Source organism: Dipodomys spectabilis, unplaced genomic scaffold (assembly GCF_019054845.1).
Source record: "Dipodomys spectabilis isolate Male_0828 unplaced genomic scaffold, ASM1905484v1 ptg000083l, whole genome shotgun sequence".
In the NCBI taxonomy this organism is placed as follows: Eukaryota; Metazoa; Chordata; class Mammalia; order Rodentia; family Heteromyidae; genus Dipodomys; species Dipodomys spectabilis.
The window spans coordinates 385,478-403,559 of NW_024870760.1; the positions used below are offsets into that span (position 1 = coordinate 385,478).

General features: G+C 38.5%; 1 protein-coding gene across 1 annotated transcript in view; it reads left to right on the forward strand.

The window, feature by feature from the left end:
- The window catches only part of Twsg1 (twisted gastrulation BMP signaling modulator 1), a 55,773-nt gene that overhangs the window by 19,071 nt on the left and 18,620 nt on the right, over nt 1-18,082 (forward strand). The window contains exon 3 of the mRNA XM_042683694.1: nt 14,134-14,233. Within this exon, the coding sequence (XP_042539628.1) occupies nt 14,134-14,233 (100 nt within the window). The remainder of the gene's footprint in view (nt 1-14,133; nt 14,234-18,082) is intronic.

Here is an 18,082-nt window from a genome sequence, read left to right on the forward strand (position 1 = left end):
GTCCTACCATTCCCCTTCCCATCCCCAAATCAGATAAACTTACATACAAGACAAATGGCACAGAAATTTAAACAACAACAATAACAGAGAAAAACAGGAAATAAAAACACAAAAAGTAACATAAAAAAACCTCTTGTTTCCATTTCTTGGAGCTCATTTCAATATGCATCATTGTATATGATCATATGTACATAGCATATATCATATGCATATAATCCTATTATATGCATATGATATATGCATATAATCCTCTCCTAAGAATATCTTCTTTTCTTCTCACTGTGTTAATGTTTAGAGTCCTGTTTAATTTATCATGTCCAAGTGTAATTTGTTGTTTTTTTTTAAATATTAATTGGGTTTACTTGTAGATGTTCAGGCACATTCTAATTATTTCAAATGAGGGAAAACATGCAACCTGTGTTTCTTTGGGTATGGCTTACTTTGCTTCATATAATTTTTCCAAGGCATTCTATTTCCTTACAAATGGGGCAGTGTCCTTCTTTCTGATGGATGTATAGAATTCCATTGTGTATATATACCTCATTTTCTTGATCCATTCACCTATTGAGAGGCATCTGGGTTGATTCCATATCTTAGCTATGGTAAACAATGCTCAGTGAACATTGTTGTACTGGTGGCTTTAGTGTGACCTGGTTTGTGGTCAATTGGATAAATGCCCAGGAATAGGATTGCTGGGTCAGGGAAGCTCTATATTTAGTCTTTTGAGGAACCTCCATACTGCTTTCCAGAGTGGTTGAAGAAGTTTATATTCCCACCAACAGCATGATAGCATCCCCTTTTAGACATATCCCCACAGCATCTGTTATTGTTAGTTTTCTTGACAATGGAGTGAAGTAGAATCTCAATGATGTTTTGATTTTCATTTCTTTTATGGTAAGAGATGTTGAATATCTCTTCATGTGTCTATTAGCCATTCTTACTACTTCTTCTTAAAAGTCAAGTCTTTAGCCCATTTATTGATTGGGTTGTTGAGTTTTTGAGGGTTTATTTGGGGGGGGGCTTAACTTTTTGAGCTCTAAATATATTTTAGAAATGAGGCCCTTGTCTGATGCACAGCTAGTAAAGATCTTTTCAAATTATCAATAAAAAATAAAATAATTTCTACTCTAAAATTCAGACATGACATAGTATATAGAGTACTCAGTTATTATATCCTATTATGCAGACTGTTAAAACTTTTCTATAGTCCTTCTAAACTTAGTTCATATTTAAGTAAGTGTGTGTGTGTGTGTGTGTGTGTGTGTGTACATACACACCAGTACTGGGACTTGGATTCAGGATCTGAGCACTGCCTCTTAGCTCTTTCACTCAAGACTGGTGCTCTAACACTTGAGCCACAGCTCCACTTCTGGCTTTTTGGTGATTAATTGGAGATAAGAGTCTCTCAGTCTTTCCTGCCCGGATTGGCTTCGAATCATGAATCACAGATCTCATCCTGCTGAGTAGCTAGGATTACATATATGAGCTACTAGCACTCAGCTTATTAAGGTGATTTTTCATAATTATGTTGTTTATATAAACTTGTGTGTTTTGTCATTTTTGCCAACGTATTTCTTTGTAAAAGAAAAGTTTGTTAGTTTACTAAAGCTATTTTAGCTTAAAAATCAAATAGAGAAATGCTTTTTCAGAGTTAGAATTAATCTTTAATACCAACACTTAGATTTGTGCTTTTCAATTCAGGTTTATTCTAAATTTTAAAAATAATGAAAAAAACTTGTAGTATTCCATACTGATTTTTTTTTAATGAAGTGAGATGAGAGATTCCCTGATCTTACAAAGCTTTTTTTGTTGTTGTTGGTCATCGTGGGGCCTGAACTCTGGGCCTGAGTACTGTCCTTCAGCTCTTCAGCTCAAGGCAAGAGCTCTACCACTTGAGCCACAGCACCACTTAGGCTTTTTCTGCTTATGTGTGGTGCTAAGGAATCGAACACAGGGCCTCATGCATGCAAGGCAAGCACTCTACCACTGAGCCATCTTCCCAGCCCCCCCCCCCCCCCGCTTTTTTTTAAATGAGAGGCTGTTACTGTGTATCTTAGGCTGGTCCATTTTGTTTTTTGTTGTTTTTTGGTGGGACATGAGGCTAGAACTCTGGGCCTGGGTGCTGTCCCTCAGCTATTTAGCTCAAGATGAGTGTTCTACCACTTGAGCTACAGCACTACTTCCAGTTTTCTGGTGGTTAATTGGAGAGAAGAGTCTCGTGGACTTTCCTGGGCTGGTTTTGAGCCACATCCTCAGATTTCAGCCTCCTGAGTAGCCAGGATTACAGGTGTGAGCCACTGGCACCCAGCTCCTAGGCTGGTCTTAAACTCAGTATTAATTAATTCATTTGGGGGCCATAACCTGTAATGGAAAATCTAACAGTATCCATCCCTCTTTATGAGCAAGCAAATAAGAATCCATCTTCTGGGATGAGTTAAAAGCAAATCCAAGTCACCTGTGCCTTTACAAGACAACACTGTTAGGTCAGTGATGTTTCCTTGTTTTACAAAAGGGCTAAGAAGTATCTCTGCTCTTGGCAACAAGGAATATCAATAATTGATACTGATAATTGATCATTAGAACATAAATAATATTCTTTCCCAAGTTATTAACTTACTTCTCTGGCCTGGAAATTTAGTAATACATGCAAAGCATACTAGCTGGTAAGCCTTAGTTTTAGATAAGATTTTTTCTATGCTTTTTATTTGCATAGAATATAAAGATGTTAATTATATAGTAGGTTTTTCTCTAAAATTGACTAGTTTAGAAAATTTGTATCTGCTGACAGTCAAAAATTATAATTTTGTTATAGTTTAGATGTTCTCTAATACAAATGTAGTAAGATACATTTTAAATTATTGTTTACTTACTAAATTATTATACTTACTAAATTATTATGATTAAACAAAAACTTTTCTTCCTGGTAGGTATTCATTTTATTTAACCTTTATAAGTAGCTTGCCAAGTACTCTTTAGGCATTCTTGTTAATAGAGAATAGCCACAAAGAATAAATTTAAGTTTTTAATTTTTTTCAATTATAAATCTTGAATCATTTTATCAACAACCTTTAGTAATATCTAGTATAATACTTAATACCTAGAGCATATATCATTCTAATTACCCTGATTCTAATATGCAGGAACAGTGCTAGTGGAAAAACCTGTATTTTCTGTTTAAGAAGCAGGATCATTGTTAATATCTTTGTTTCTTCATTACTATCTATAGTGTAATATGAAATTTGGTATTTTGATATCTCTACCAGTGCTTTTTTTCCAGAATCTTTTATGACTACATATGAATTTTTGGACTGATTTTCTAATTCTGTTAGGAATAATATTGGGATGAGTATTGCATTGAAGGTATAGTTGTTTTTGGCAGTTAAGGCTATTTTCACAATATTAATTCTGCCAATCCATGAGGATAGTAAGTCTGCATCTTCTGAAGTCTTCTTAATTTCTGTCCTGATTTTTTTAGTTTTCCTTGTAGCAGTCTTCCAATTTCTTGGTTAAGTTAATGCTTACCACAAATAAGACTTTCTGCACAGCAAAAAGAAATGAAAAGCAGAATCAAATGACAACCCAGGGAATAAGAGAGAATCTTTTCCAGCTATACAACAGATAAAAAATTTATATGCAGAATACACAAAGAACTTAAAATATTAAAACAACAGAAATATAAATAATCCAATTAATAAATGGGAAAACAAACTGAATAGAAAATTCTCTCAAAAAGAAATGTGAGTAACAATAGACACATAAAGAAATGTCTTTAGCCATAAGGAAATGCAAACCAAAACCATACTAAGATTCTAGTCAGAATGGCAGCCATCAAGAAAACAAATAATAATGGGTGGGCTGGGAAGGTGGCTCAGTGGTAGAGTACTTGCCTCACATGCATGAGGCCCTGGGTTCGATTACTCGGCACCACATAAACAGAAAAGGCTGAAAGTGGTGCTGTGGCTCAAGTGGTAGAGCGCTAACCTTGAGCTGAAGAGCTGAGGGACAGTGTCCCGACGCACAGGACTTCAACGAGGGCATTGAACCTAAGCGAGAAGGAATGAAGGGACAAGAGACACAAAGAATGACAGCAAGACAAGGATTCTGATCAAGCTGCAAATTTTTATTTTTCCCACAGGGGTACTTATATGCTTAGAATAAGGAAGCTTTTCTCATTGGCCGTAGCAGCTGTACGATGTTTGCTTAGGGCAGTGTGAAAAGGTGGTCTTTAGCCCCTACTGGGTGTTTGTTTGGGGCAGGATGAAAACACCAGATTCTGTAAACAGCCTCAAGATGTTCCAGTGAGATAGTCAAGCCTATCATGTTGAGAGACTCCCTTTTGGGCTCCCGACATCTCCCCCTTTCTTATTTAGAAAATTGACCATCAATTGTTGGCTGCTCTTTTTAAGGGGGTGACAGAGGCTCTGTTCCTCTGAGGGCCCAGTGTTTTTCTCCGCTCCCAAGTGAGCGTCCTCACTCGGGGAGGGGAATTTTACAGGCCTTGGCATGTTTTTTGAGGAAACGGCTTGTGGGTATGCATGCCAACCGTCATGCACCAGAGCTTGCCACTCAGGGGTCTTGGGTTTTGGGATCTCACGGATCCATCCCCCTGCAGTCTTACCTGCACCCTTGACTTGAGCATTTTTTCTTCCTCCCATAGGTGCATCCTCCCCCAAGCCGAGGGGCCTATAGGAGGAGGGGCGAACCTATCCCTTATGGCAAGGGCGCAATAGGTCTTGCCCGTTGAATGGTCAGGAGTTATGAATAAGGAGAAGGGTTTTCTAAATGAGAAAAAGGAAGGGGGGGTCCCACTGGAACAAGCTCATGGCAAAACACTAATTAAAAGCCTGGGGTAAATCCTAGATCTCAATGCCATGGTCAGCCATATCAAGGCGATGGTGATGAACCTGTATGGGCTTAGAAGCCAAGAGATTAATGTGGTATCTAATAAATTCAAACAGGAAAGTCCATGTCTGGAGTTCTAGCTGAATCTGTAAGAGAAAAGGCATCATCCTGGAGGGGGATGGGGGTTTCCCCTGGGTTGTGGTATGCCATTCACCTGTTTTATCAAGCGGTCTGGCAGCCACCTTGGGGCCCCTTGTTCTTGATCTAAAAGACAAAGAATGACAGGGAGTTGTCTACCTGTAGCTTGGGAGGGCATTGCCCCTTGGCTTTGTTTGCCGAAGGGACATTCACGTGCAAAGTGACCAGGTTGTTTACAATTAAAGCAAGGGCCTTCAGGAGGATATTACAATTCTAAATATCTACTCCCCAAACAATGGAGCACCCAAATTTATCCAAGAAACACTACTTTCCCTCAAATCCCATATAGATCCAAAGACATTAATTGTTGGGGATTTTAACACACCACTCTCCCCACTAGATAGATCAACTCGGCAAAAACTCAACAGAGAAACTTCAGATCTAAACAGCTGCATAGATCAACTAGATTTAACAGATATCTACCGAACATTTCACCCAGCAGCATCAGAATACACGTTTTTCTCAGCAGCACATGGAACATTTTCTAAAATAGACCACATTTTAGGCCACAAAGCAAACGTGTAAATTCAGAAACATTGAAGTTATACCTTGCATTCTCTCTGACCACAAGGGAATAAAATTAGAACTCAACACCAAAAGCCACCAAAAAATGTTCGGTATCACATGGAGGCTGAACAACACACTGTTGAATCACGAGTGGGTCATGGAAGAGATTAGAAAGGAAATTCAAATGTTCATGCTATTCAACAAAAATGAACACACAAATTACCAGCTCCTCTGGGACACAGCAAAGGCAGTACTCAGAGGCAAGTTTATAGCTCTGAGCTCCTACATCAACAAATTGGAGAGATCTGAAACCAACAATTTAATGACACATCTAAACCTCCTTGAAAAAGAGCAGCAAGATAAACCCAAATCCAGTAGACAGAAAGAAATAATTAAAATTAAATCAGAATTAAATGAATTAGAATCCAAAAAAACTATAGAAAGAATCAACAAAACAAAGAGTTGGTTCTTCGAAAAACTTAACAAAATTGACAGACCCTTAGCAAATCTTATCAGAAAAAGAAGAGAACACACCCAAATAAATAAACTCAGAGATGAGAATGGAAACATCACCACAGAAACAACCAAGATTCAGAACATTATAAGGGAATACTTCTCAAAACTTTATGCTAATAAGTTTGAGAACTTGACAGAAATGGACCTTTTCCTAGCAAATATTGACATGCCAAAACTAAACCAAGATGAGTTAAACCAGCTTAACAGGCCCATATCAAGCATTGAAATAGGAAAAGCAATACAAGACCTCCCAGCTAAGAAAAGTTGAGGACCAGATGGTTTTACAGCGGAATTTTACAAGGCCTTCAAAGCAGAGCTCACACCAATACTCCTCCAACTCTTCAATGAAATTGAAAGAGAAAGTTCACTACCAAACACATTCTATGAAGCCATCATAACCCTCATCCCAAAACCAGGCAGGGACTCATCAAAGAAAGAGAACTATAGACCCATTTCTTTGATGAACATTGATGCAAAACTTCTCAACAAAATTTTGGCCAATCGACTTCAAGAATTCATCCAAAAAATCATACACCACAATCAAACAGGATTCATTTCAGGGATGCAAAGCTGGTTCAATATACGCAAATCAATTAATATTCATCACATCAACAGGAGCAAGAATAAGAACCAATGGTTATCTCAATAGATGCAGAAAAAGCATTCGACAAGATCCAACACCCCTTTATGATGAAGGTTTTGGAAAAATTAGGAATCCGTGGAACATTCCTCAATACAATAAAGGCAGTATATGACAAACCTACAGCCAGCATTATACTTAATGGTAAAAAACTAAAGCCATTTCCTTTAACTCAGGAACAAGACAAGGATGTCCACTCTCTCCACTTCTCTTCAATCTAGTATTAGAATGCCTAGCTACAGCAATAAGACAAGATGCAGACATAAAGGGGATCCAAATAGGGAAAGAAGAAATAAAACTCTCCCTCTTTGCAGATGACATGATCTTGTATTTAAAGAATCCCATAGACTCCACTCCCAAATTACTCAAGCTGATTCAAAACTTTGGCAAAGTAGCAGGGTATGAAATTAACCCCCCAAAATCTATGGCTTTTCTGTATGCCAACAATGAGAAAAGTGTGGCTGAAATTAGGAAAGCAACTCCATTTGTAATAGCCCCACAAAAAATAAAATACCTAGGAATTAACTTAACCAAAGAAGTGAAGGACCTCTATGATGAAAACTTTAAAATCTTGAAAAAGGAAATTAAAACAGAACTTAGAAAATGGCAAAACCTCCCATGCTCCTGAATTGGAAAGATTAACATCGTGAAAATGGCAATACTTCTCAAGGCTATCTACAAATTCAATGCAATACCTATCAAAATTCCAACCTCATTCTTCAAGGAAATAGAAGAGGCAATCCAAAAATTCATATGGAACAATAAAAGACCCCGAATAGCAAAAACGCTCCTCAACGGAAAGAACACTGCTGGAGGAATATCAATACCAAATTTCAGACTCTACTATAAAGCCATAGTAATCAAAACAGCTTGGTATTGGCATAAGAACAGACCTCAGGACCAATGGAATAGAATTGAAAACCCAGAAATGAACCTACAGACCTATAGCCATCTAATCTTTGATAAGGGAGCTAAAACAATAGAATGGAAGAAAGACAGCCTCTTCTGTAAATGGTGCTGGCAAAATTGGTTAAGTACTTGTAGAAAACTAAAGCTAGATCCTTATATATCACCCTCCACCAGAATAAACTCCAAATGGATCAAAGACCTCGGAGTCAAAGCAGACACTCTGAAAACATTACAGGATGGAATAGGAGAAACCCTAGGTCTCCTTGGCTCAGGCTGAAATTTTCTTAATAGAGACCCGGAAACACAACAAATCAAAGAAAGGTTGGACAAATGGGATTGCATGAAGTTGCAGAGCTTCTGCATGGCAAAGGACATAGCTAGCAAGATCAATAGAAAGCCCACAGATTGGGAGAAGATCTTCACTAGCCATACAACGGACAAGGGTCTCTTATCTAAAATATACTTGGAACTCAAAAAAGTAAATCTCCCAACAACAAATCCTCAAAGAAACAACTGCCCAATAAATAAGTGGGCGAAAGACTTAAAGAGAAACTTCTCTGAAGAAGAAAGAAGGATGGCCAATAGACACATGAAGAAATACTCAACCTCCCTAGCCATAAAAGAAATGCAAATCAAAACGACATTGAGATACCACCTCACTCCAGTTAGAATGGCAAAAATCAAGAACTCTAACAACAACAGATGCTGGAGGGGATGTGGACAGAAGGGAACCTTACTTCATGGTTGGTGGGAATGTAAACTTGTTCAACTACTTTGGAAAGCAGTATGGAGGTTCCTCAAAAGACTTCACATAGAGCTCCCCTATGACCCAGCAATCCCACTTTTGGGCATTTACCCAAATGTTTACAAACAAGACCACACTAAAGCTACCAGCACAACTATGTTTATTGCAGCATTGTTTACCATAGCTAAGATATGGAACCAGCCCAGATGCCCCTCAGTAGATGAATGGATCAAGAAAATGTGGTATATGTACACAATGGAATTCTATGCCTCCATCAGAAAGAATGACATTGCCCCATTTGTTAGGAAATGGAAAAACTTGGAAAAAATTATATTAAGTGAAGTAAGCCAAGCCCAAAGAAACATAGGTCCCATGGTTTCCCTTATTTGCAATATCTAGTATATGTATGAGTCAAGCGGAAAAGGTCAGATAATGTGATGTTAGGAAAATGAACCCTTAGATATGTAATTTAATGTTTTTTTCCTTTCATGCATTTGTTTCTAACGCATTTATAAGATTATCTCTTTGTAGCTTTGTATGTCCCTCCCCCACAGTATAACCCCTGCTTTCACTATATTTGATGTCAGTATAACTTGTAGAGGAGATGGGGAAAAACAAGTCGTTTAAGGATACAGGTGGACCTGTTGCAACAATGAGAAGTACAAGTTGTCATGTCGAAAACGAGCTTTACGATGTTGGTGGGGGGGATGTGGGGAGGGTTGGGGGGGAGGTTGGGAAGGGATGTGAAGGGTAAAGAAAGGAGGAGGCTGCAATGCTTGATAAGAAATGTACGCATTAACCTGCCCATGTAATTGTAACCCCTCTGTACAGTGTGTTCACAAAAAATTAAAATTAAAATAAAAAAAAAAAAAACAAAGCAAGGGGACTGAACTTTGAAATGCCTTGGTAAAAGCAGCACCTATGGCTAGCCCCATGGCGTGAGAGGTCCCTACTCCAGCACAAAGCCTAAAGAACTCAGAGAGGTCACCCTTGTTTTTATGTGGCCAGAGGACATCTGGATATGCTGGGTTAGCATTTTCAAAGGCAAGATGTTTAACAAAGACACTTTCACTTTCACTCGGCCCAAAAAGCCTTTCTGCAGCCAAGTTAAGCCGCGAGACCAAGTCACTGTAGGGTTCCCACTGTAGGGTTCCTCTGGCCCTTGTCTAACTTTTGCCAGGGAAGTAGTAGCCGATCCCTTTTGAGGGAGACTCTTCCAAGCATAAAGGCCAGCATTTTGAATTTGTGCCAAAAGTCCGGTAGGAAAGCGCGCCTGTTTAGCATTGGTATCAAAGGGTGCATTACCCAAAAGTTTAGTATAGGTCCAGGTTTTTGAAGATGTTTTAGCCAAATTTTTTTGCACAGTCTCTCTACATTGTTCCTTAAAGTCCGAGTTCCATAAAAGAAAATCACCCCCACTAAGGGTGGCGCGGGCCAGAAACTTCCAATCATTAGGGGTGAGCCAGCGCACACTTTGGTTTTCTAACAAGGCTAACGTATAAGGGGCAATCGGACCATATTGGGCACATGCATTTTTAAGCTTTTCAACAAACTGAAGGCTAAGCCTCTTATACTCTTGTTGGCCTTTTCTCTGGGTGGGTTGTTCCTCTTCATCCCCAGTATCTTGTTCCTCATCCTCCTTTTCCTCCTCTTCTCATTCATCCTCCTCACCCTCTGAGGTCCTATCTGTCTGGCTCTGAGTTAGTGGAAAGGCGAGAACTGATTGATGGCGTGATCTAACCTTAATTTTATTAGGTGGTTTTGGCGTATCAGCCAAGGCCAGTGTGCGGAGTTCATAATCAAGGGACCGCAGTTCTTTTAAAAGTTGAATGTGTTCTCACCTATGTTGAAGGGACTCACGTAAAGGGGCCAGGTTAGGTAAAAGGGGGGAGAGAAAAAACATCTGGATCTGGAGGGGCAGTGGGCCCTTGATGGGCTGGGCCACAAAAGGAAGGGGGCGTATAGGAGGGATGCGGAATATTTGAGGTAGAGGGTTTAGTCTGAGGTAGGGGGTGACTGAGTAAGGGGGGTGGAGAGGCATGTTGGAGAACCTCCTCTCCCATTTTTACAAGTTTTAAAATTCCACTATCAAATAGAGAACATTTTAAAATGTCATTAATCAAATTCCAATAGGAAAAGGTGGTAGCAGGAACCTTTTCTGAACCAAAGATTTCATAATAATCTGTTAAACAATCTCCTACTCTTTGCCATCTTTTTGTATCTATTATTCCTTCAAAGGGGAACCAAGGACACAAGTCCTCTATGAATGAGAAAAATAATTCTAAATCCTTTTTCTTAACCCACGTTCCCTGTGTCTTGAGGGCCTCCCTGAGGTCTGACAGAAATAGATCATGTGACGATGTTGCTTGTCCCATAGTGGGTCACTCACCTTGCGCCGTCCCCACTCTCCTTCTGGATCTGTCTCTTGGCGGGGTCTGTCGAGGCAATCTCGGACTGTACTTGGCCAAGTTTTCCTGGAGGACAGCGTTCCTTCCTTAGTCAGAGGCCCGTGTCCCACATTGGGCACCAGTTGTCCCGACCCGCAGGACTTCAACGAGGGCAATGAATCTAAGCGAGAAGGAATGAAGGGACAAGAGACACAAAGAATGACAGCAAGACAAGGATTCTGATCAAGCTGCAAATTTTTATTTTTCCCACAGGGGTATTTATATGCTTAGAATAAGGAAGCTTTTTTCATTGGCCGTAGCAGCTGTAGGATGTTTGCTTAGGGCAGTGTGAAAAGGTGGTCTTTAGCAGCTACCGGGTGTTTGTTTGGGGCAGGATGAAAACACCAGATTCTGTAAACAGCCTCAAGATGTTCCAGTGAGATAGTCAAGCCTATCATGTTAAGAGACTCCCTTTTGGGCTCCCGACAAGATTCCAGTCAGAATGGCAGCCATCAAGAAAACAAATAATAATGGGTGGGCTGGGAAGGTGGCTCAGTGGTAGAGTACTTGCCTCACATGCATGAGGCCCTGGGTTCAATTACTCGGCACCACATAAACAGAAAAAGCTGAAAGTGGTGCTGTGGCTCAAGTGGTAGAGTGCTAACCTTGAGCTGAAGAGCTGAGGGACAGTGCCCAGGCCCAGAGTTCAAGCCCCATAACCAACCAAAAAAACAAGCAAAAAAAAAACAGCAACAAATGCTAATGAGGATGGGGAAAAACATCCCATACACTATTGGTGAGAATGTAAGCTAGTACAACCATTATGGAAATCAGTAGACAAAAACAGACTTTATGATCCCACCATACCAGCATTGGGCATATATCTGAAGGGGAAAAAAATCAATTTACTAGTACATCACCAGCATATCTGTTTTATTGCTGCATTGTTCACAATACTTAAACAATGAAATCAGCCAAAATTCTCAATAACAGATAGATGTTATATATATATATATATATATATATATATATATACATATATATATATATATATATATATACTATGAGATATTACATAGTCATAAAGAAAACTGAAGTCATGTCCTTTGCAGGAAAATGGCTGCAATTGGGGTGGAGGGATTATCATATTGAGTGAAACAAGCCAAGTTTAAGAAACAAAATACTGTGGGTTTTTTTTTACTCATGCTGAAGGCACACATATTTATGGATATAAGAAAACTGAAATCATGTCATTTGCAGGAAAATGGATGCAACTGTCAGGGTTTCAAACTGAGTGAAACAACCCAAGCTCATAAAACAAAACATTGTATGTTTCTTTATTCATATTGAAGACATACATATTTATGGATATGTTATGTGTATACATATATATGTATACATATACACATATATACATCATTATATATAAGTAAACCAGAACATGAATCTAAAGACTTTGGAAGAAAGGAGAGAGGGGTAAGAGAAAAAGGAAGTTAAAGGTATTTATTTTGAAATACATTTGTAAGTATATGAAAAATGGCATAAAGAACCCCAGTTAAAGCAGTTGATACATACAAAGATAAACAATCTGGGGGCTGGGAATGTGGCTTAGTGGTAGAGTGCTTGCCTAGCATGCATGGAGTCCTGGGTTCAATTCCTCTGTACCACTTAAACAGAAAAAGCCAGAAGTGGTGTTGTGGCTTAAGTGGTAGAGTGCTAGCCTTGAGGAAAAGTAGCTCAAGGCCAACACCCAGGCCCTTGCAGGTTTCAAGCCCCAGGACTGGCAAAAAAAAGAAAAAAAAAAAAGATAGAAGATTTGTGTTTGCTTAGGTGGGTGCTAGCAGGAGAGGATTGGGCTAACACAGAGAATGAAAGGAGATGAATACATTGAAAATAGATATCAACTGAAAATACAGCTATGAAGCCTTTTGCAATTGTTTTGGGAAAGGATAGAATTGAGGGAGTGAGAGTGAATAAAATATATTGTAAACATGGAAATTTTACAATGAAATCCTTTCCCTGCAAAGAGAAAAAAACAAACTAATGTAAGCATAAAAATTAAAAAATGGGGCTGGGAAGGTGGCTCAGTGGTAGAGTGCTTGCCTTGCATGCCTGAGGCCCTGGGTTCAATTCCTCAGCACCACATAAGCAAAAAGAAAAAAGCCAGAAGTGGTGCTGTGGCTCAAGTGGTAGAGCTAGCCCTGAGCTGAAGAGCTGAGGGACAGTGCCCAGGCCCAGAATTCAGGCCCCAGGATCGGACCCAAAAAAAAAAAAAATTAAAAAGTGGCTATGCTCCAGCTGTTCACTGGTGGCTCACACTCAACTCGAGATTGTGGTTCAAAGCCAGCCCAGGCAGAGAAGTCTGTGCAGCTCCATCTCCAGTTACCCAGTAATAGACCAGTCTTAAGGTATGGCTCAAATTGTACAATTAGATTGTAAGCATTAAAGTTGAGCAAGTGCACAAGACCCTGATGCTGGTGGTTCATACTTGTGATCCTAGCTACCTAGGAGGTTGAGATCTGAGGTTATTGCTTCAAAGCCAGGAAAGTGTGTGAGACTCTTTTATTTCTAACCACCAAAACCCTAGAACTAGAACTGTAGCTCAAGTGATAGCTTTTTTCATTCAAGGCTGGCACTCTAAGTAATCTTGTTCAGGCCTTGAATCACGTCCCAGTGCCAGTGCAAATAAATAAATAAATAAATAAATGTCAAAATAGACTAAATTTAAAACTTTGAAGTTAGAGCTAGCATTTACCATTAATTAATTAAATTTACCATTTGTCAATTAAAAATAGCTTTTTGGTTTGTTTTTTTTTTCTAGAGCTAAGGATTGAACCTAGGGCTTTGTTCATGATAGCTCATAATTGAGTTATATCACCAGCTCTTGTGTTTTTGAGACAAGGGTCATTATATACCCAAGACTGGTCTGGAACTTACCATCCTCCTTCCTGATTGTTTCCCTAGTGCTAAGGTTACAAGTATGCATCACTACATCTGGACCCCAAGTAATGTTTTTTAAAAGATGCTTTTATTCACACTTTACATGTTGAGAAACTACAAGACGTCTCTGCTTAGATGAGTTTGAACAATGAATTCTATAGCTGAAAAGTATGTTTTCTTTTTCTCCTCAGTTGTGTCTTAAGGTTATATGGAAAACAAGGTTATAGACTATGAAATAAATGTTTTGTTGCAAAGTAAGATAAAAGCACCTGAGTTCACTGAATGTATCCAAAAGAGGGGAAAAAAACTACTTGACATTGTAATGATATTGACTTAAAAAATGACATCAAGACTAAATTACTATAAGTGCAAATACTTTAGATTTGCTCTTTTGATTAAAACAATCTTAAACATAGTAATTTAGAGTGATACATCTGTCCTGTTTCCAGGAACTATGCCAGTGCCGGCCTGGAGAAGGAAATTGTTCCTGCTGTAAAGAGTGTATGCTGTGTCTTGGGGCCCTTTGGGACGAGTGCTGTGATTGTGTTGGTAAGGTGATTTGCAGTGCAGTTTCCTAATATTTTTTTATCACAAAATCCTTCACTTTAAAAAATATGAATATATTATTGTCATTATTATTGAGTCATTTTACAAAGGGGTTACATTTCCATAAGTTAGGTCAAGAGTACAGTGCTTCTTGGTTAATCTCACCCCTTCTTTGCTTCTCCCCCCTTTTTCCTTTCCTATCTCTTGAGTTACATAGTTATTGTTTACATAGTGTGTATTGAATATAATGACTACATTTATTCCCTCTTCCTCCATTCCTGTACTCTACTCTTTCCTACCCGCAAAACATGTTTCCACTTACTAGTATTTGTTTTAACAAACAGTACATTAGTTGTTCAAATGAGTTACACTTTTGGATTCTTCCCTTAAGTATACTCCTTTGTTCAGTTTGGTTTTGTGTCAATACATTGAGCCCTGTATATTATCATGCATAGTTTTATTTTAGATATAAAATACAAATTATTTTACATAGTACTTTATAGTATTTGGAAGATTGTGTTATTACCTTTGCTTGTGTTGAATTGTATTTACATATTATTTATTTACTTACTTTTACAGGAAAAGGTCTAGAAGGAAATGTAAATGTTCTTTTGTAGGATAGAGGAATGGGGGACCAGAAACTTTGTTTTAAATCTTTTATGCTGTCTAGGGGTTTTTTTTTGTTTCTGTTTTTGTTGTTTTGTTGTTTTGTTTTTGTTAATTTTTGATCAGTCATGGGGCTTGCACTCTGGGCCTGGGTGCTATCCCTCAGCTCTTCAGCTCAAGGCTAACACTACCACTTGAGCCACAGCAACACTTCTGGTTTTCTGGTGGTTTATTGGACTTTCCTGCCCTGGCTGGCTTTGAACCATGATCCTTAGATCTCAGCCTCCTGAGTAGCTAAGATTACAGGCGTGAGCCACCAGCACTTGACTGCTATCTAGCTTTTTATGTAAAACATTTTGCTTTGATATTTTTGCATGTGCCAGTCCTAGGGCTTAAACTCAAAGCTAAGTGCTGTTCTTGAGCTTTTGTACTTAAGGGCAATGCTGTAATAGTTAATTGGAGATTAGTGCCACAGGTATGCCTATCTGGGCTGGCTTCAAACCAAAACTCTCAGATCTCAGCCGCCTGATTAGCTAGGATTACATATGTGAAGCACTGGGGCCCAGCTTTGTTTTTATTTTTAATAGGAAGCATGTTTGTAGGAGTTTTGTTTTTCATTAGTCATGATGCTTGAACTCAGGGCCTGGGAACTGTCCCTAAGCTCTTTTGCTCAAAACAAAACCACAGCTCCAGTACAGGTTTTTGAGTGGTTAATTGGAGATAAGAGTCTCATGGGGACTTTTCTGCCTGGGCTGGCTTCAAACCACGATCCTCAGATCTTAGCCTCCTGAGTAACTAGCATTACAGGTGTCAGCCACCAGCACCCAATAGAAGCATGTTTTATGGGAAACAGTCTCCAAGATATGTAAAAAAAATTTAGTATGTATACAAGTGTATTTATTGAATGTTATCATTTGTGTTTTAGAAAGTAAACTTACAGACAGCGATGGGAAGGGAGGAATGAGAGGGAAAGAAGGAACAGCCTACACTAAGCAAAAGGAAAGAAATGTAATCATCACCTGATGTGGAAGAAATAACTTGTATTGTCAAAGCTCATAGAATTCACAAACTTTATAGACCATGATAATGACAATTTGCCTTGTGAAGGTTAAAATGTGTTTGTGACTTTAAGTATCAGTATTCCACAATACTGTGAAACAGGTGAAATTTATGTAATCACCTAATCTCAATTTTTAAAAAAGTGGGAGAAGGGATAGGTTAGGAGAGATGTATGACAATGTTGTCAGACACCTTGTACTCATACACTGTTTTGTAGAGTGGGAACTTCTTTGTACTACTACTTAAAGATAATAATAATAAAAATGTAAACAAAATAAAATGGTTATTTCGAAAGTCCGCAAAAAAAAAGTAAACTTACATGCAGATCAGGGCAAAGTAGCACACATCTGTAATTCCAACACTTAGGAAGATAAGTAAGACAAGAGGATGGCAAGATTAGACAGCGTGCATTACAAACAAACAAATAAGTTTAAATGCCTAGACTATTGCTAGAAGAAACACCCAGAATCCCATCTCTGATAGTTAACTCTTTTTACCTTGAAAGACACCACTATAAATATGCCATTTTCTCAGAAGCCTTTTTCATGTGACTGAAATAGGAGCCTTTGTCCTGCAAGATCATATAGTAAATGTTCCTGTAACTGTTGCTTGAATGTCTGTTTCTTAAGAACAGGAAATTTTCACATTGATAATTTTTACATTAATTTTTGTTTGTAGCAAAGTTAACATACATGGAAAAAATCAGGTACTACTAAAAAAGTCCTCTCACTTCCTCTAAATCTTTTGGACCTACCCCAGATAACCACTATCTTCAACTCTGCAGTGTTGGTTCTATAATTCTAAATAAAATTCTTTTTACTATTTTTTGATTGATTTAAGAAACAAGCAGCTGGTTCTCTATTTTAGATATACACAGAGACATAGTGTCTTAGTATCTTTAAATAAGTTGTACAAAGGGGTTTCAATTAAACTTGTCAGCTTATATGTATAATGCATCTTGATCAATGTCATACCTTCTGTCATCTCCCCTATAACTTCCAACCCCTCCCCTCTTCTCAAGTTATTTAGTTCCATTTCAAATCAAATATTATGATTTATGTCTTTGTCTTCTTATTATCATTGTATCACTCAATACTTGTTAAATCAGTATTCACTTTAGTAATCAGTTTAATAAGTTAATAATAAATGTTTTAGGTATACTTCTTAAGAGACTTCCTAATCTTTTAGCCTTTGTGTCATCATCATCATCATCATCATCATCTTTGTGTATGTGCACACACATGCACTTGCCATGTACATTTATGTGAGTCCATGCATGTTAGGGGAAGAATGAATCCCAAAGTCTCACACATGCTAGACAATCATTCTGACACTGAGGGACACCCTTAAATCCTCTTGTATCAATTTTCAAATTTTTTACTTTTTTTTCAAGAGCCCCTCTCAGACTGTCTTTTTGACAGAAGCATACTGTTTGTGTTTTATGTGATTCTTTTTTACTCTTTCTAGGACTGTTTTACAGTTTTGTTGTCAAGATTTTTCTTTCTGCTCTGTGTTGTTTCTACTTTGTGAAATGTCTGACAACCCTTGGCTATCAATTTCCAGTAAAATTTCAGTATTCCAAAGCTGATTGGGATTCTGCACTTGGGACAAGATATGGAACCTAGTTTCCTCACTGAAAGATGATTGGAAAATGAGCATTTTTCCAATTGAAGAGCCCTATGTTCCAGGTTGACAGATCTTTTCCTATAGGTTTTGCAGCATTGTCAGGGAAGGATCTTCCAATTTTCTATCAGGGATAGAAGTTGGGTAGAGGTAAAAGAGGGAGTGTTATGCAAGTATGAAAAGGCTCTGGTAATTTGAGCAGTGCTGCTACAAAATTCATTGTGCATACTTCACTTACTTACTTTTTTTCTCCCCTTCTCATCTCCACTCTTCAGGGTTTGGCATTCCCAATACAGGACCTCTTAGTTTTATTCTCTAGAAAGTAACCCATTGAGGAAAGATCCAAAATGGCAGTCTAGAGACAGGGCAATATCAGAACTCTCTCTGCTCTCTCTGCTCTGTCAGAAATACAAATATCTGGGCTGGGAAGGTGGCTCAGTGGTAGAGCGCTTGCCTTGCACGCATGAGGCCCTGGGTTCAATTCCTCAGCACCACATAAGCAAAAAGAAAAAAAGCCAGAAGTGGTGTTGTGGCTCAAGTGGTAGAGCGCTAGCCTTGAGCTGA